Raw genomic sequence first — 20,331 nt, forward strand, 5'->3', positions numbered from 1 at the left:
AATAATAGCCCACTCACAGCAGTGAAAGGTATGGCAATGCCCAAAGCATTTTATACGTCAATAAGCAGCATCAAGCGTCAGAAATATTGAGATCACACACTCACACATCAGACAAACTCTGATTGACAGCACAGACCCAGCAGCACAAACACACTTAAACACACTAAATATGCAAAAGTTCAGTTTACACTGCATGACTGGAATTTAGTATCTAGAATTAAACCTAGAATTTTCCCATTCTGTTTTCACACTGTATATGATATGCAAGGTGCTTCATTTTTGCCCCATATCCATCTGTTGGAGGACTCTCTATTCCATTTCTCACTGAGATCTCATTAAAACTCTGAATTATAATAAACTGATATGCCAGACTGAGTGGGCGAAGTGCAAGAGATTGTATTACATTATTGCACGTAACATGATGAGGAGCGACCAGTGCATGAATTATGCCTGCAAATGGCCTTATGAGTTTGATCTTATCTCCAGTCACACTGCAGCACACTGACTCAGGATCTGGGTAGGAGTTAAAACCCACAGAGGCTGAGTAACACTGTTTATTCTAGAGCACTTGTGCAGAGACCATGTGAATGATCGCTCTTTCATTTTATCTGACAAAACCCTTGGTTTGTTTTGAGGAAATGCAAAGCTTCCCTTAATTTGGGAGTTACGTTTTTGAGAACCCTTTTGGTGGAACCACCGAGGTTTTATTCAAACTCTGTGAAGGAGTGTAACACCAGATCCAGTAAGAGTCTTTTAATTTTCTGGTAATTGTGGTCAGAATTCCAAACAACTGAGAGAAGAGGCAGGCAATGTTAACAGAGCTATATCCAGATATTATCAGGTCGTTATCAGAAACACTGGAAAAACAAAGAACTAGAAACCAGGACACTGAGGACATTAGGAACACTAGCTAGAATCAAAGATAATACATAAAAAAAACTTCACCAAGAACATTAACACTACAGTCTATACTGTTTACACTGACATATAAAGCAAAGATAAAGGTACGAGAATACACTTGGGTGAGAACAGTAACCAGAAGGAGGGGTCAGGCTGTGGGTGGAGTCAGCAGAGGCATGTGCACCTTTGATTGGATGGGATACATAGGCTATTTATTTATTTATTTATTTATTGAACAAAAATACATCGTATTTTCTGTGCAAGGGTGTATGCCATCTGAAACTCTACGCTTCTTTTCATTGCAATGGGAAACCATTATTATAATCTAATGCTGTTTTTATATAAAACATGTATTTTGTATATTTTTAAAAATACATTCGTGATGGACCCAAAACTCTGTAGCTGCCAGATCGTGGATTCTCATTCTCATTCTCTTCTCAAAGTTTAATTTTTATTATGTGTTTTAATGGGCGTAATATAGTCTATGGCTAGTTACCTTAACTGTTTTGGGAATCCAACATCTGCTTAACATCTCTGTTGTAAATCACGAATGCATAAAAGCAGCTTGTACAGTTTGTGACTTACTGCAAGGGTTGAAACTTGAAATGTGAGGCATACAGTAGAATGTTTGAAAAGCATTTAAACATTTAAACATTTAAATACACTTTAACTATGCTAATTTACTTAATTATAGATGTTAATTACACCAGCTAGTCAAGGGGAGACAAGCAAAGCTGTCACCACGTCAGGCAGTGTAACAGGCCTACGGTGGTAAATTAAGCGTATCGGACTGCAGGTTATTGTTCAGCTGAATGTTAACGTGCTAGCTAGCCTACTGTGCATATTATAATTGACAATGTCCATTTAATTTTGCTTCAAGATGATTAAAATTGCTCGCTGAGAAGATTTTGATTAATTTGGTCTGTGAGACTGTATGCCTCTCTGTGTGTAATGCCCTATGAAAAGGTTAGCTGAATGTGTAGGTGGCCTTCGTTTTGAGAGAAGAAAGAAAGGAATATAATTCCATCCTGCCTCTTCCAAGAAAAAGATCTGTGAAATGTATCAGTGGAAAGCTATATCCATCTACTGCTGCTAATTTGGCAAGAAATCTTCAGTTGGCTTTCATCAAATATGAGCAGAGTCTGTGTGTGTGGGTCCTGAATTCTTTTCTTTTTTTTTCTCTCTTCTCTTCTTTTCTTTTCTCTTCTCTTCTTTTCTTTTCTTTTCTTTTCTTTTCTTTTCTCTTCTTTTCTTTTCTTTTTTCCTTTCCTTTTCTTTTCCTCTGACCCTGCCTGTGTCTCACTGCTATGCATGGGCTAATTGATAATGGTATCGGGAATTGCTCATTGGTTTCATCCAGATGGTTTAAATCCCAAAAAATATGTTTTCTTCTCACTGCTTTAGGAATTCCTATCAGCATAACTTCAGTGAATAACACCTCTGGTGCGGTATCCATGGCACGTCTGTGAAGGCATCTCATAAGAGTGTATAGAATCATTTCACTACTTCACTTCTTCTTGGATGACTCTTTTTTAGAGTGTAATATTATAGTGCAATACACTTTCTCTTTCTCCTGATTGGCTGGCAGCTCCTGTCTGCCACTCTGCGGTCTGACCTTTTTCATGCCTGTTTGTTGGGGCGTGATGATCATTTTATAGCATCTCAGCTGGCATATGGTGTATTTCCCACGAATTCCAACCCCCTGACACAAGGCTTACTCTGAATTACTAATACAGAACTGTCTTTTTTTATTATTACTAACAACAAAACAACAAAAATCCTACACACAATACATTTAAGAATATGCAGTAGATGAAACTGACTTATACAATAATCATTGGCACAAAAGTAAACCTAACAAGCCTGACAGGAATTTCAAACAATAGCACAAGTTTACTCAGTGCAGCCATATTTCATTCATATGATTATAGATAGAACGTGAAAGAGATTATTTGGTTTATTTTTGTTGGAGGCACCTGCCTCTTAATGCTCAGTCTACAGAATGAGAAACAGTGAGAGAGAATAAAAAAATAAAGACACAGCTTACTTATGAGCAAAGCATAATGAATAAAGAATTCAGGTAAATTTCCTGAAGTTCATCTGCTATCAAACTCCGTGTCTGAGCCAGCAGATGAATAAAGCATCAGTGAAAAAGGTTGAGGAGAGTTCTTCATCACCAGCCTCCACAGGTGTCCTCTCAGCACTGCGGTCGAACCTCGCTGGAGGCTTTTAGTGCTAAGGCGTGTGACTTTAAATATTAACAGGTGTTGATTTCAGCAGCCGCTCTGGCAGCCAGACTATTCCCAGGTGGATCTGAAGTGATAGTTCGGGATAAAGAGGTCCGCCGATGTCAGGAGGAAATGAGAAAGCTGTCAGCGGGAGTCTGTCAGTAAACCTGCAGGTGATAGCCACCTCTCATAGAGAAAGGTTGTGCTGAAACAGAGACGCCTGCCAGTTACCGCATGTCTGACACTAGCTGTGTGCATGTAATAAAATCCACACCACTGCACATGCTTTCTAATTGCTTATTTATTAAACACTGTCATTTTCATATATCACCAGCATAAGTAACATATTCACAAGAAAATCTGTTTTTCTCTTCCACATTGCCTGGAATTACCAATTACTTTCACATTTAGTCACTGAACTGACACACTTATCCAGAGTGACTTATAAAATATGCAAACAGCTGGAAGCACAGTGATGCATAGTATCTGCTGAAGGATTCCTGACCTGACAAAAATACAGCTTTAAACCTAAGTGCATAAACAGTACAAAAGACAATCAGTCATGACACAAACGATTTCAAAAATCTAAGTACATAAAATAATACAAATAAATTAAAAACCAGGATATAATACAAAGGGCAAGTGAAGAGAGAATAGTGTGTTAGTTGATATGCAGTATCATTGTTTTATTTTACAGGCATACAGCTGTATGAAACAGAAAGTCTTACAACCTTTTACACAAATACATGGGATCATAATTTTTGATGCAGTCTGACATGTCTGTGATGGCATGGTGCGTGAGAAACATGAGAATGTGTGAAAGCTCACTGACTGGGGTGATAACATGGGATTCCATCCATATTCATTTGATGGGTGATGGCACATTTGCTTTTATCTCTGTTTATGAGAACATCAGTGGAGGAGCAAATGTATAACTAGAGATAGAGAGTAATGAGTAAGAGAGGCAAAAGAGTGAGAGAGAGAGCGAGAGAGAGAGAGAGAGAGAAAATCACCTTGAACTTAAAATATTTGAATTTTAAACTTTTGCCTGTCTGCTATGCTCAGCTCTGTATTTTTGCTATTATTGCTGAAGGTGCGTAAGAACCGTATTATAAAATATTAAAGATGTTATCAGGCCTGCCAAGACTGCTAAAGAGAGTTGGATTCTCAAGTGTTTGCCTTACTCAGTTTTTTTTTCTCTTTTCTGAACCCATATTCATTTCTCTCTCACTGTCTCTTTCTCCTCCTCCACATCAGTCCTGTTCACCTCCATGATTACATTCATAACAACAGTGCTTCATACTCATAAATGCTTTAATTGTTTTAGTAACAAAACTGACAAAAACTCCAGTCAGTTGTGTCAAAGCAAAGTAAGCATGACGGACTAAACAATAAAACAGTATTAATGACTCTACAGCAGTATAAAGCAGAAAGGAAATGTGACGACGATGCAGTTTTCTTTATTTTGCATTAAGATGGTGACAAATGAAAAATTCTCAGGAGGTATAATAATTAGTTTTTAGTTATGAGCCTATAACTTTTATTCAGTGTGTGATAATGTGAGATAATAATGTTAAATCCTCAAACAGGAGACTATAATTTTCTTTCATGTAATCATAAACATATGTAATGTGTTTATGCAAAGAAAAAAAAAAGATGGAAAAATTGAGACTCGAATGTGCCGGCAGTAAGAAAAATAAGAATCACTTCATATAGACATGCACTGAATCGAAATTAGTTTAAATGTGAATGAGAAACATAACATAACCTTGAAATGCATCATTCTGCATCATCAAAAGTGATCCTACCTAGTAGACTTTAATATTACACCTGGAGTGCAAGGTGTCCAGGTGCTTACTCCTGACCTGTGATCATTTTTCTGCCTTTAAAATCCTAATGAATGTTATTGATATAGAAGTTAAACGTGATCAGGATTGAAATACTTTACAAATGCAGACCAAAGCCGTGCTAACTGAGAGCACAGTTCTCTAGGCATCTTTATTTTTCCCTCTGCCTTGTTTGTTGCACTTGCTCTTCCAGTGTGTATTCCTATCAAGCTCAGTATGCCCTTTCTCCTGATAATACTTCTCTCATCCCCCTCTCACTAACTCTCTCAGCCTATCTCCACATGTGCTGTAATGTGTATATACACATAGTGACAGTGAAGGTGCAGATAAAAGAGTAGTTTTGTATCTGTTCCTCTGCTACATTTTAAACCCTGACCTACTCGTTTTTACCTATTTTTTTTTCCTCCATCACTTCCTCTGCCTCTTGCTTTCAGTAATGTACCAGTCTGGTGTTAAGAACCTGTCTTTCTGTCCATCTCTCTCTTGTACACTCACATTCACAAAACTTGTTTTAAGTTTTTTACAAGGTGCTTGCATTCCTTTCTAAAGTATTGATGTGTTCTTAAATGGCCTGATGCCATAAATATTTGGTGCCTGTTATTATAGTTCAGGTTCAGTTTCATTCTGCGTAAAAAATCCTGCATGTTGTATATGAAACTGCTATGAATACACAGTCTATACAGCATGCGCATAGCAACATGCCAAGTGTGCTGCATGCAAATAGTAGACACTCAGTGCAAAAGTAGGAAGTGCTGCTGAGTACATATTCCAGATGAAGTGCCGGCAATTCGCAGTAACCAGTTTGCCACATGATTTTGTCCACCTCCCTAAAACAGGTGTAAATTAGTAGCATGCTTGTTGCTTGGATTGTTTTTTATGTCACTAATTCTCATAAGTTTTCATTATTCATCATCAAATTCACTTATTGAATAAAGAATATCCATGAGAAAGAAAATTATTATTATATTAAATTAAAATAGTTAAGATAATTATTTAATTAAGAACTATTCAGGAAAACTGTATAATACTGCTTTTCTGTTGGGCTGCTTTTGTCATGTAGATCTGGTAATAGTACATATGTCATAAACACATACTCTTTTTTGGTGTGTTTGATTTAACACAGCTTGATCATGCCAGGATTGGTACAAGGCATGCAGGTTAGAATTTTTGTCTGACTCACGTCTTGATAGCATAGCACCGTGATGACATATGCCAGGATAATCTCTGAAACTGCTTTCACCGACTGCATGAGCTTAGTTTCAACTTGGTGACAAAAGTCCTGATTGGCTAAATGTTCTTCTGCAAAAAACATGCTGGTATTTTTTAATCCAAAAAGAGCTTTCTATTTATTAATATTATTGATAACCTAATAATTATTACTAATAAATGCCTATAAGGGACAGAAGAAGTTAAAGAAGGGGAATTTTTTTATAATTGCACTTTCTGGTGTCACTCAGATGAGGATGGATTCCCGTTTGAGTCTGCTAATGGTGTTTGTAGTTAACATTAAAATTTCAGTTTGCGCTTCAGGTTATAATACTCGCTTTCACTCTATATACGCTGAAGAAAATGATTTACACTTATTTCGAAATCACCCATATGCACCCGTTAATATATACACAAAATGCACTTTAATTAGTTGATGTGTATTGCTTATTTCTGCAGTATGTGCCATGGCTCATGGTTGTAGCTGGTGGCAGCACATTGAATAAATTAAAATAAAAAAAAATTTCAACTTGATGGCTGTCTTTTTATCTCCTCAAGCCACAGCTGAAATCAAACCTATCTTTACTAACATCTAAAAACAGCGAGACCTTTTTTGACACTGGCAGTTTTTTAATCGTTAGACGTAGAAGACACAGTCAACCATAAGAAAAGTGGAATCGTTTAATTACACACTATATGAAATAGCTTATTTTGTGCAGTCTTTTTATTAATCTAAAACCAGCTGAAGATCTAACGGCATATCAGCCCTATTAATTACCTCCACATCAGTGATGGCTGGTACTGATGGAAGAGCTAAAAAAGAATTCGACCACCTATCAGTAACTCCACTTTACTGTTATGAAACCATTATGGTTGAGTCTTATAGGACAGGGTCTCATCATAGACAAAATGCTATTATGCATAAACATAAGAACACATACACACTTATTGAAAGGCAGGCAGGACCATACATGCTTCTGACTTTAATTTAATTTAATGAAGTCAAAAGTTTTGAGGCTTTAATCATGTCTCATCCAAACACAATGCAGTGTAAACAGAAAAGCTGCACTTGCTGTTAGTCAGTGTGTACAAAACTTGTGTTTCTACATTTGTCCCTTTGTGAAATATGTACTTTGATTGGACAATGTATGCTTAATGTATTTGTTTCTAGTTTCTTCTACAGAAATCAGTGATCAAGTAAGCAATCTACGTACTTCATTCATGTTTATTACACCCACTATTGTAGTTCAAATGCACAATCACTACTAGTCTATGGATATGTGTATAGTGGGCTTTAATAAATTTGCCCCAATGGACACCAAATCTAAAGAGTGTTTCACCAAGTGTAATCACCTGACACATCTGTCAATGATAGGCTGCATAAATCTACAGTCTGAGCTAGAAAGAAATCAGCCCTAGCTTGTCATACATGTATTTTTGTTTACAGCAGTTGGTGGTTGCTTTGTTCTTGGTTTCACAAAAGTCAAAACAGATCTACTTCAAGTAAACGAGAATTGAGCCTTATTTTTTAATGTACTTTTTTCTCCCTTAAAACAGAGGACAGACTTAACCCTGCTAACCCATTTATACCAACTGGTTCTGCTTCACATAGTTTCCTTGGTCTGACATGAGAGTCTTCATTATTAACACATTTATCATTATTAAAGTTGCATTTCTTCGTTAGTCCCAAGCTTTTCCAAAAGCTCTATAGGTGAATATTTCACAATAGCTTATACATTTAGAAGCTGGTCCCAGGATTAGATATATCTTTAGTAAATTATAGATTAATGTTAGACACATTGGATGTATCTGATCCATGGTGTCTGGAGGAAAAAGTCAGAGATGGATTCACGTGAGAGCAGTTAAACAAGCTCTTTTGGGACTTGTTCCATCTTTAGCTGTGTAGGCCTCCTGTAAAGCACTTCATTACCCAGCTAATCTAAAGCTGACTTCATGGCTCTGACCACTTTTTCCTCAGCCAGCTGGCTAAGCTACATCCCTGCCCAAAGCCTCCCTACCGCCCATCCTTCTTTCCAGCCCAGCCAAGTCTCTCATCCTTCCTCAACGGTCTCTCTAGCTCATGGAGACTTTTTTTCAGGCTGCATCTGGAATTGTTCAAGGATCCATTAGCTTACTTTAAATCTGCTTAACAAGCAAGGCAGAGTTACCAAGAACCAGACCCAGGAGAGAAAAGATAAAATGTTCTTAAAACACTGAAGTTGAATAAAGCTGTGCATGTCTGATACATGGAAAAATGTTAACAGTTACTAATTGCTCCCATGGTAGCTCAGTGGGTAAGAGCGTGCAAACATGACCAGAAGCGAATGAGTTCAAGTCCCAGGATTTGTGTTAGCCTGAAGCATGAGCAAGGAGCTCTAACTGCCCCAGGGGTGGCCAAGGGGTTTAACCTGTACTTCCATTCATGTTTGAAAAGGGAAATTGGGATATGCAAAAATACAGTGTCAATGAATGTGCTATAGCTTGATAACTTTATCAAGTATTTTGTTTCTAACATTAATTACCATGACAAATTTAATTACTAAAACATACATTTACTAATTTACTTAAAAAACACCATGCATGTTGTAAAAGAGCTACTGCTTTTGATATCCCACTACGTTGTTTTATCAACCTATTCACTGACAAACATGCAAAATTATCTGCATGCATACACATATCTCATTTGCAGATAAAAGCACGCTTAAATGAAGATGGACAGCAGTCAGTGAGGTTCTATATGTTTATAAGCCTCTGTTCTGAATGTCAGTAATTAAAAAGTGCATGATTAACTACTTCCTCAAGAGCAAAACATTGCATCAGTTTGCAGCTTTGGCTTCAGTGCACTCTGGGAGCAGAGAGATTAAACTTGGCTTTCTGAGCTTCTCCTGCATTGGCGTTTCCACCGACTTTCTGGATCTGGCGTTCCCTCTTTATTCATCTTTCCGTCCTCCCTCTCACTCCTCTGGGCAATTTTCTGAAATGTAGTCCATTCACTGCATGGTGGTATGGCTGTGGTTCAAGCCAGGGTCAGGGTTGTGGTTTTGATGCTCTGTGGTGAAGCTGGGGCTTCCTTCCAGGCACATGAGCATCTCAGGCTTAATGCAGAGGAAATCTGGACAGGAGCAGACCTTTTTGTGATACAGAGACTGGCAGGATTAATTGCCTTTGCTTGCTGCATATGTATTAGTTTTGGGTTTTACTTGTCACCTGAGCTTGTGATAAACCCTGACTCAACATATGTGGAAAAAATTCTCTTTTTTTGAATTTTGGATACCTATTGAAAAGCACTATTTATTTTTTTTTAAATAAATCACACTTTTTCCCCCCAATAAGTAATTGCAAATTAGGGTAAGTCGGGTTCAGAAAGCATGAGCTGACCTTAACCGTAGCATCTAGGGATAAAATGCTTATCTCAAAAGAATTATGCTTGCGTGATTTTATATTGTTACAAAAAAGAACTTCACGTGTTCACATTTCACATGTAATTTTTTTTTGTTTGTTTGTTTTTTGTTTTTTTCATATAATTTATTGATTTTTACATGAGATTATAATACGTAAGGCTTGTGGGTTTATTTCTTTCACAAGAAATGTTTTTTTTTTCAACATGATCACATATTGTCACCATGATGTCACGTGTGAGTTTACATGTGCAATCTTAGGGCAAGCAAAGGTAATGTTTTTCACAATAATAGCATAATAGCATATGAAATATATGTGATTTTTTTTTATAAGGGACAGTAGTGTCCTATTGTGACACCAAATTGGCAGAAAAATGATAGAGTTCAGTTGCTCTTTTGGCTGCAGAGTTAAGGGTCTGTATTGTTGAAAATCTTTCCCTATTAAAGTTCATTCCAGTTGAATATACAGTGTTCAGATAACCGTGTTAAAATGACCCAGAGCTTCTGCTCAGCCAGGAGACAGAAAACAGCAACAAAAAAAATAGTTTTTCTGTGGCAGGGATTATGAGAAACAATAACTTTGATGGTGTGTGTGGACAGCCTCACTGTCTAGCTCAGGGAGAGCAAACAATAGCCCTACCCCCTCCATGCCCATCTGTAATAACATCTCATCATCGCTGTCGTACGCACCATATCGATTTGATTTCATTGCGCTGCGCTGGCTGTCCTTCGTGTCTGGATAGTGTGGAGCCTCTCTCTGGTCCCGGGAGATCTGTGTCTCTTCCACTTGCATTATGAGTGAGTGTGTGTTTGTGTATGTGGCACGAGCTGAATGAGAACCATGCGTCATACTGCACATAGAGCACTCCTGATGAGACCATTATTTCTTTATTTCTTTCAGGCCTCAGGGACCCTTAACAGAGTCAGTGTCTATTCGTCCTCTCTCTCTGGTTCTCTCCAGTCAGGGTTTAGAGTTTGCTTTCATGCAGTAGCAGATGAGAGCTATTCGTTGCTGCTGGTTAGCCTTTGCAACAGCTATTAGTTTCTTGTTTGCCTTTTTTTTTTGCTCATATTTATTGTAGTGGATCACGTCAACACTGCAGTTAGTTTCATTCAATGAAATAGAGGATTATTTGAGTAATAAAGCTATGTGAAGCTTTGTTGTTTTTCTTGTTTGTGTTGTTTTCATGTGGATTTGTGTGTTTTCTTAATTTGAAAGAAAAAATATTTATAATTTTTTCCTCTGTTTAGGTACTGCTGGAGGCGACTGTAGACCGGTGGGGCTATATTGCCGTGGACGACATCATGCTGCTGAATTATCCCTGTTGTAAGTAGCACAGCCGTGGTCAGCATGTGTGAGTGTGAATGAGGAAGAGGACGAGTTCAATGCTAAGAGGCGATTTATTTTCACATTGCGTATTTCAGTTGCTGTTGTAACCTTGCAGGGCGCAGCTGGTCCTTCTCTTCGAGATGAGGAGTTGTAATCTTCTGCCCCATGTTGGAAATCATCAGCAACAAACCTATTAATGTCCTATTTAACTCCATCCTAATACATGGATTGTGAGGAATAAAGGAATACAATCTTTAGTGTGCTTTTCCAAAAAGTCGAATTAGAACAGTATTTGCTGCTTTCAGGGTTTTTAATCTTTAGTGTACTAGTGTAATTTATCTATTTATCTTGCATTTATCACAGAATCATGTGCTGTCTGTATTTTGTCGTGCAACCCATATGCATTCAAGACATGTATATTTGTATTCTGCTTGCTTTCTTGTTAGCAGAAGCTCGCTGTTCCTCAGCGGGAAATGGGCTCAGATAGCATGTGGACTTTGGAGATCATACAGGGCAAGATCAGAGCAGTGAGCTCTAGCTGTTAGGGAGTGTGTGATGTGTTCTCTTCACAGGAACCATGAAGGTCTTAAATACAGAGCGTGGAGATGCAGTATAACCATGGGGAAAATAGGCTATTGCTTTATAATCCACCAGAGCATCCTGTGGTTGTAAACTATCTTAAGAATGCTGGTAGATATTAGTGTTTTATAGATTTAAACAATACCATTGTTATTTAAATGATAAAAACACAAGTCTAAGAACATAAAAAGGAATATAAAAAAATAATCCTTCTATTAGAACAATTCTGAGAACCATTTTAGTCCCTCAAATAATTTACTGCAAGAGTAATTATTAACATAATTTGCTATACGATTAGTCTTCTTACACACTGTAGTAGTATTTTACTGAAGAGGTGCAGTTTACATAGATAAATTATATACAGTATATTTGTGGTTATTTAGATTTCCCATTTAGATAATATTTAGATTTCACTAATTCCTTCTGTAAAAAGGCATGTGTTAATTAATCATTATTATAATATGATGTGGCATGTGTAATTATTAATATATATCTAATTGTTATTATATGAATATATTTCATTATATGAATATTCATCATATTTATTATACGTGTAAATGGCCAGAAAATCTGTCATTTCAAGCCTTTTCATACATGCCATATATTTTTGTACACTTTCAGTATCTACATCCCTGTACAATACTGGTAGACTGTACTGTATGTTACTCCCAAGCGTAGCTCTGATTGCTGCTCGGTGCTGAATATGTGGTCTGTTGGCGGGGGTGAGATGCTGGCTTGGTGTTAACAGGCCAGCTGATGGCCTCAAAGGGACCTCTAAGAGCTTCATTAAATGACACTAATACTTATTCATTTTTAAACAGTGCTGACAAACTGCTCTTAGGCAGTGATGAAGTCGAATTCTAAACAATGAAAACACCAGATGCACTGGTCAAGGAAGCCGTTCATGGCAAAGCCTTTCACCCCCTGCTCTTCCACCCACATCCCCGCCTCCTCCACTTCCTGTGGGCAGCAGATGGCATCATTTGAACCCCACTGTGCCCATTAAATAATTAAGACTCTCATCAGGACCTCGGCACATTCTCGAGCATGGCATCGTGCCAGGATGTGGAAATCTGGCATGATGTGTCTAAAAGGAAAGGAAGAGAGAAAAAAAAAAGAATGTAACGTGCAGTCAGCCCTTGTGATTCTAGACAAGGTGCTAAGCAGGCGTGACATTTCTATTGGGTCCTCCTGGGCCCATGTTTTCTCTACACCAGTACCTGAACACAATATTTAAATATGCCAACAACACGGCAGGGGAGAAAACACAGTATTTAAAAATAGTTAAGACTAGATAAGAACTCCTATGGTATACGTGTCTTAGCGCAGAATGAGTTTCTGTGCTGTTCAAACAGATCTCTGCCTAAAACACTGATAATAAAATGCTTTAAAAATACAAGTCCTGAAAAACGGACTGCAGTTTGTATTTCCTTTTATTCAGGATTTTTTGCATGACTGTGGGCCTATTGATAGCTGACAAAGAAACATGAATTATAAATCAAGCATACAGACCAGTCTTTTCACAAGACGCTGGGCCTCCCGTCGGTTACAAATGCTGTGGATAAGTCACCCGCCTGTTTGTACAAGCAAATTCCTGAAATCATCTTCATACACAGTCAGGAAGCAACAACCAAATATAAACAAGGCACTCTTTATTCTGTCTCTTTCTGTCCCCCAGCCAGTTCTCCTGTGCTATGTCTGATTGATTTAGCATGCCCCCTATTCATATTCAGTACTGACTGCAGTAACCCATAGCAGTGGATCAGGAGGTAGGTGGAAAATTAATGGCATAGTTAATTAGTGTTCAGGGTGTAAAGACAAGTCCCACACACAGAGAATCACCTCAGCTAACTGTAACTTTCTCAGTGAAAAGAGAAAGAAACTCAAAAACCCTGTTAATGCAGCTTTCCGTGCTTTAAATTGTAAAAACCTCCATTAAAATGTATTCCACTCTATTAAAATTTACATCTGAAACAAATTAGGTATGCATGGATAAAGTGAATGTATGTAAAATGTATGCAGAACATACCCCATATTCTTTATTTATGCACAGCATTATTTGTGAAATGTTGATTTAATGTTTTCAAAGAGCATTTCTGTCTCATTAGGGAGCTAAAACTTATTAATCTCAGTGAGTCACAGTGATTCTGTTTTGAATGCTATACATGAATGTTATTTCTAAGTCTTATAAAAGAAATAGCCAAAAAAAAGAAAGATTGAAGCATCAAAGGTAATATTTTGCATTGACATTTTTAACTAGAAATCAAACAGCTTGTACTTTGGCATTTTCACATATTTCTCTCGGACAGCCAAACGCGAGCAAATCAAAATGTCTTGTTAAAGATGATTTTAAAATGGAAATAATAGTAGGTTAGATAAGTCGGGTTGCCTGCTTTTAACCGGTGTGCGTGACTTGGATAAACCAGCCCACGTTGTTCTTCTTGGGCAAATGTTTGGAAATGGATGAGTTGGCAGATGGATAATTGGATCACCTAAACTCTGCTTTCTCTGTGCTTTCCTTTAGATAAAGCCCCCCACTTCTCTCGCCTGGGGGACGTGGAGGTCAACGCTGGACAGAACGCCACCTTCCAGTGCGTAGCAGCAGGAAGAGCATCGGAGGCAGAGAAGTTTTTACTGGAGGTGAGTACAACTCACAGCAGAGGTTAATGTCTTTCCAGAAAGGGGTCTTCTTTAATTTCTCATTTATTTATTCATGCTGTTTGTGAAGCCAATAGATGCTCTCAGAGCAGTTTATAGAGTTCTGTTTACTTGCTGGACCACATGAAGGGCCGTACTCAGAGTTCAGTTACGCATGTAAGGTGAGGGGTTAATACTGAAATTGTGCACATCAGTATTCAGATATCCTGTTTTGTTTACAGGAGAGTGCATCGAATTAACCAAAACATTTTTTTAAATTCAACAACTCAAAATAGTGTTTCAAAGCATGAAAATGTAGCTTACATCCCACACTCACATTACAATTTCACATGACCTCGATTTAGTTCAATATGCAGTGATTCATGTGATAAGTACGACTAGGACTATTCATCCAGCGATATATTCGCAATACACTAGACTCCTTTTGGGTGTTTATTTCTCATTCATATAGCATCATATTTGTCTTTTTTATATATCTTATTCCACATGTCTCTCATTTCTGTGTTACATCATATTACGTTTGACAGACAAAAAAAAAAATTCCTAATTCAATTCTGCATTTTCTATCCCTGATTTTTTTAACTGTTGTGTTTTAAGGCATGGTGTAGACGCTATTGAAAAAAACGCAGCTCAGCCTCTTCTATTCAACACACAGTTGATTTGCATAATCTGAAATCTGGATAGCTCAGAAAATCGACCTGAAGAGCTGCATAACCGCTCTAGCAATAGAAGTAACTTTCCCATAAATACACTGCTCAAGATTTACAGCTACATATTAACATATTGTTTGTCAGTGGTCATGAACCGTCTGTGCAGTAACTGATATAATATAATATAGTATAGTATAGTATAGTATAGTATAGTATAGTATAGTATAATATGGGTGACACAGTGGTGCAGCTGGTTGTGTTGAGCTCCAGGTTCCCCGGTTTGGGTTTGGATTACTGTCTGTATCGAGTTTTACATGTTCTTTGTATGTTCATGTGGGTTTCTTCTGAGTTCTCCAGTTTTCTCCCACCTCTACTGTAAATTGACCTTAGATGTGAATGAGTGAGTGAATGTTGAATGAGTGTATGTGTGTGTGTGCATGTTCATTTTGATGGATTGTCATTCAAAAAGCGCGTATTGTTGTGATTGTCAGGTGTCGACGAACTTTGTAATATAATATAATATAATATAATATAATATAATATAATATAATATAATATAATATAATATAATATAATATAAGTGTTAGTACTCCTACACCAAATACCAAATCTCCTCTCACTGGGGAAACTAGACTCAGTCAAAAATGAAATCAAATCTATGAAGATATTACATTTCATGGACAAGGATGGATGCTTGTGGTTACATGCTGTCATTTGGCACATTAAACACTTTCAAGGTCTCTGAAATCTGCCTTGCTCATGCAGTGGGAGACACATGGCTCCTTTTCACCAATACCATAGCATTTCTCTTGTAAACCTAGTTTGTGATTTTGCTTTAATCATAAAAACCTTGCTGACTTCTGTCAAACAAATGGACTGCTTTGTCATCTACACTGCAATTAGCCCAAACAGATCCATTCAACTCACTGTTTATCCTTCCTCATAGCTGCTAATTCAATGAGTGATTCGATTGTAGGGTAAAACAAAGAAAGATAATAGTGAGCCCTCAAAGCCTGATCCTTTGTTTTGTGTGTGAGGGCTTAAGGCCTGGATTGTGTGGTGTTCTGCACATATAGTGAGCGCCTAAATACTCCAACCTTTCGATAAACAAACACAGCGAGGTGTTCAATGAGACAGCGTGATCCACAGACACGCACTAGTCGTCCAGAGGAGTGAGTCCTCTTTATAGAGAGGAAAGTGGAAATTGTTGACTATACAGAAGGCTTCTACTCACACACAGGAATGCAGTTTTATTATGTGAACCACAGGCATAAGGGATGCTTTCACTGAGCCCCACATAACTATTCCTCCCATATGACTGTGGTTCATTCCTCGCTTCATTTCTTACTTTTTGATGTCGATCGGCTTCAGTCTTGCAGAGATGACATAGTTATCCTGAGCTGTTTTCTATGCCGCACTCTACTCTATAGCTCAAGAGATAGCACTTAAGAGCAAACCTAATCAAATAATTTTTTTTTTCATGCATGAAATGTGATTTTGAAATGTTTTTTCTTACAAATATTAAGTTGAGTTAGATTTGACCATATCTAATGCTATTACCTGCTTTCTTTTAAAATAGTCACTCATGTCAAGCCTGGCCATAGTCATATTATTTCCCTGTAATTCCACGCATTAGCCTTTCCTCTAAAGTTATATGTATGACAAGTCATTGGGCTGTTCTTTATTTTATTTCTTATTTTTCCTGGTCAGCCATGTCTTGCTGTGTCCTGATATTGCAGGAATATAGAAACAGCAGGCCTGTTAGCTGACTGTGAGCTTCTATTAAAAGGCATTTTATGCCCTTAATGTTTATACAGATATTTAAACGATAATGCATGTCTGCTTCTTTTACTCATCCGTTTTATCCACTCCAGCGGCACAATGGTGAGGTGTCCTCAGGTGCCTCGGTCAAGCACCTGGGCCGCAATCGTTTTTCAGTGTCCTTCCAGCTGGAGGACGTCCAGAGGCCTGAGCAGGACCTCTACCGCTGTGTTACCCAGTCATCCAGGGGCTCGGGCGTTTCTAACTTTGCTGAACTCATTGTCAAAGGTAAGGATCTTTCTTTCTTTCTTCCTTCCTTCCTTGTTTCTTCCTTAATATTTTTTGTCATATAATTACTTGAATACTCAGCCACAAATTATTTCTAAAATGGCTAAAGACAAAGCTACACACTGTGATGTGATATTTATTGATGACACGATGATGGAGGGGTTAACATCTGCATATTTCAACTGTAATACTGTAGCATTTCATGTACAATGCTACAGTATGGATAATGCAGACAGTATTTAATTACTGTGTGTTTATGTAGAACTTTCTGATCTAACAGGATCTGTTTACAAGGAAGGTTTCAGAGAAAATAAAATCAAGTTTATATATATTTCTCACCTTGCACTCACTTATAATCAGTCAGCCAATACATACTTGATGGCTTTTTATTTCTTTTCTTCTTCTTCTTTTTTTTTTTAGATCTGAATGTGTGCTTTAAGGCTAGCTAGCAGATAATACACTTATGACCCCCCATTAGCATCACATAACCCAACAGGGAAATGTGTAATTATTCATTGCAGTAAACAAGTAAGATGATCAAACCCAATTTGCACAGAGATCTGTGATGCTCAGTGATAGCACTTGGTTATGAAACTCCCAGCATTAAATATACAGTAGTACTGGTGTTGTGATTTCGTCTAGGTAAAATGCACTGTCATTGCAGTCCACAGGTTCTGTACAACCTGGCTTAAACTGTTATACCGCCTCATTAAGTATGTTAAAAGCAGCCTATTTAAGTTGTCAGATGAAGCTCCGTACTGGAGTCTTGCATGCAGCATGGTTTCTGCTGATAAGTAGGTTAAGTGTCTAAGCTTGCAGCTTTGGAAGAAAAAGTGACACATGAAGAGGCTTAACTGATCTTCCTGCCAAAAATATATAATAATCACAGCTGAGAAAAGATAATGCTAACTAATTAAAAGAGTATTTTATAGCTTTTTAAATCAATTAATTGACTATAATCTTTGCAGCATTAGTCAATTACTAGAAAAGGTCATTTGATGCTGTCATAATATTATTAGATTTCACTTCTCACATCCCAGTGCACTGTCATTTTAAAATATTATTAAAATGGCGTAGGCAGGGTAACTTTATATTAGGTAGGTACAGGCTAGAATGACGTTTATCTAAATATGCCGCTGTACGATAATACTCTAGAGGTGGAAACAATTCATTGTATTGCAAGTAACCAATCTCAAATCATGGCACAGAAGTACCAGGTCAAGTACCAACGGGGTGATCTTTTTTATTTACAAGGTCATACTCTCCCTGACTCACTGACTTTAGTGTGTTTTTAAAGAGTGGCTGAAGGAACAGCTTTTTTGAGAGGTAAGTCAGGTTCAGGTTAGCATTTTCCAAATGTGCTTTCTGTAATGTCAAGCTCTATGTTAAGGACGGTGATATAAGGAAACTTATATCAAAGGCTTAGCTAACTTAAGATTTTGTTAAAGTCCAGCCTTTTGTTATAAGCTGCATCAACACGGCGATTCAGTCTGCCCACATCACTGCACAACGGGAGTCAAACCACTCATAATGCTAACCAATGACACTAGGCTGTCAGATCAGGACTCACTGAGCAGTAATTTCTGATCCCCAGCTCCTCTCTGATCCCTAAACGGGGAAAAGGCAAGAGTGAAATAAGGACAGGGATGGCTCGAGCTTACCCTGCTTCTCTCTACCATGCCTACTAATGTCTCTGAACATTCTGATGGAGTCTGCGAGGCGCCGCCAGTCTAATCCCGTTGATAGATGTAGCAGCGAGGATTAGGCAGAGGTTAGAGAAGTGGCTGTTTAGTGCAAGACAAAGTTGCCTGAAAACAAAGGTTTATTAAACCCTCTGGCTGTTGCCATAAATGTAGCATTAAACTCACACAAAATGGAAGAGAATGAAAACTAGGTATGTGCTGAAACAAGCAAAGGCTGGGGTGTTTGTTTGTGTGTGTGTGTGATTATTTATGTAATGCAGGTCTTTAATATAAAGCATAAATCATCATCTAATACCTATAATTTTACAGAATTTTTTCATTTCAATTTTTTTATTATGTTGATGGTCTTATTATAATGAACATGCTAATATATATACATATATATACATATATATATAATGTGCAAATATTAGGCCACGTGATTTATCTTGGAAACAACTGTTAATTTGTTTGAAAAGCAATGAATAAATAGCAATTATTAACAATTTAAAATAATGAAAAAGGCTAGAGTGCCTTGTGCTGTTCTAAAGTATTTGGCCGTACTATTTAAATATTTCAAAACTGATAACAGATTTGCTGTAACAATTAATTTGACTTATGTTTTTGTCAGCAGTCCGAAGTGGCCGATTTAACACTGTAATTGACCTATAATTAACGGGTATTTAAATTAACATTTCATCGATTGCCGTAGATCAGAGGTGTATAAATCTTATCTACAAAGGGGTGATGTAGAGGGAGGTTTTCTTTCCAGCCAAGCAGAAGCCATAACTGATGAAGAATAGATCTGACCCTGTAGATGTATCTCCTTTAGGAACTCCAGTTAGGAGTTTACAGTGTTTACAGTGTGATCTAGGATTCATTATTATGCTGAAAGCAATCTTTCTTTTGCAGTTTTCCCAGAAATACAGTGTGATGAAGCAAAAAACAGTTTAGATTTTTCTCCACATTCATTATTGCATTGATTTTCACCCAAATGCCTACGTGATCATTTGAAATGCACCATCAGCCCATGATATAGTAAAGCCTTCATAAACCAAAAATCTCAAACGTGTACTCATCTTTAAACAGGACATTCTGTCTTTGGTTGTCACACCAGGCTTTAAGAACTTTAGTATACTTCTCGGTGCCCTCAAAAACCATTTCTCTAAGAACTAGTGCTCATAATTAAAGTGTGTTTTTTATGCCACATCACTTGGTCAGATTCTAGGTGAGCCTTTTACTGGATTTCTTTCTGCACTATAAGGAAATTACCTTTAACTGTTGGTAAAGACTATTGTTTGAGATAGTTCACAGTAATTTTCCCTCATTTCTTTGACAGTTTGAATGTTGTGTGTTGAATGGAAGGTTATTGCTCTGTCATGTGTGATATGTATGATTAAAAAAAGTATAACTGCGGTTCTCAATACATGAGGCACACCACTGTTTGTAATTAGCGTATACAGACAAGGTAAAACTACTAGCCGTTATGGTGTTGGAAGTGTTTTGCTGGCAGGATTTGGGCCCACTTTTCTCCTTAGATCAGAGATATTCAAACTGGGGGGCGTGGAAGGAATTGGAATTGCAGGGGGCCGTGGGTGAGGTGTGAGATGGAAAATACTAAAAAATAAATATTTAAATGACTTGCCAAACTTTACACATTTTACATAGCAGCTACACATATTAACATCACTGTACGCTGGAACACAAAAATAATTTTTCCCCAGTAAAAACAACAGAAGAGCCAACTGACTTATGAATCTGAAGTGATTTGCAGTTGCGTAGGTGTTTTGAACCTTCTGATATT

The 20,331-nt window shown here is 37.5% G+C and overlaps 1 protein-coding gene across 8 annotated transcripts in view; it reads left to right on the top strand.

Annotated features, from left to right (window-relative positions):
* ptprub (protein tyrosine phosphatase receptor type Ub) overlaps positions 1 to 20,331 on the top strand; it is a 187,797-nt gene that overhangs the window by 97,502 nt on the left and 69,964 nt on the right. For all 8 annotated transcript variants that reach the window (XM_053232649.1, XM_053232719.1, XM_053232782.1 and 5 more), the window contains exons 4-6: positions 10,831 to 10,906; positions 14,013 to 14,128; positions 16,671 to 16,845. In XM_053232649.1, coding sequence (XP_053088624.1) covers positions 10,831 to 10,906; positions 14,013 to 14,128; positions 16,671 to 16,845 — 367 coding nt within the window. The remainder of the gene's footprint in view (positions 1 to 10,830; positions 10,907 to 14,012; positions 14,129 to 16,670; positions 16,846 to 20,331) is intronic.

Source organism: Pangasianodon hypophthalmus, chromosome 1 (assembly GCF_027358585.1).
Source record: "Pangasianodon hypophthalmus isolate fPanHyp1 chromosome 1, fPanHyp1.pri, whole genome shotgun sequence".
Taxonomy (NCBI): Eukaryota; Metazoa; Chordata; class Actinopteri; order Siluriformes; family Pangasiidae; genus Pangasianodon; species Pangasianodon hypophthalmus.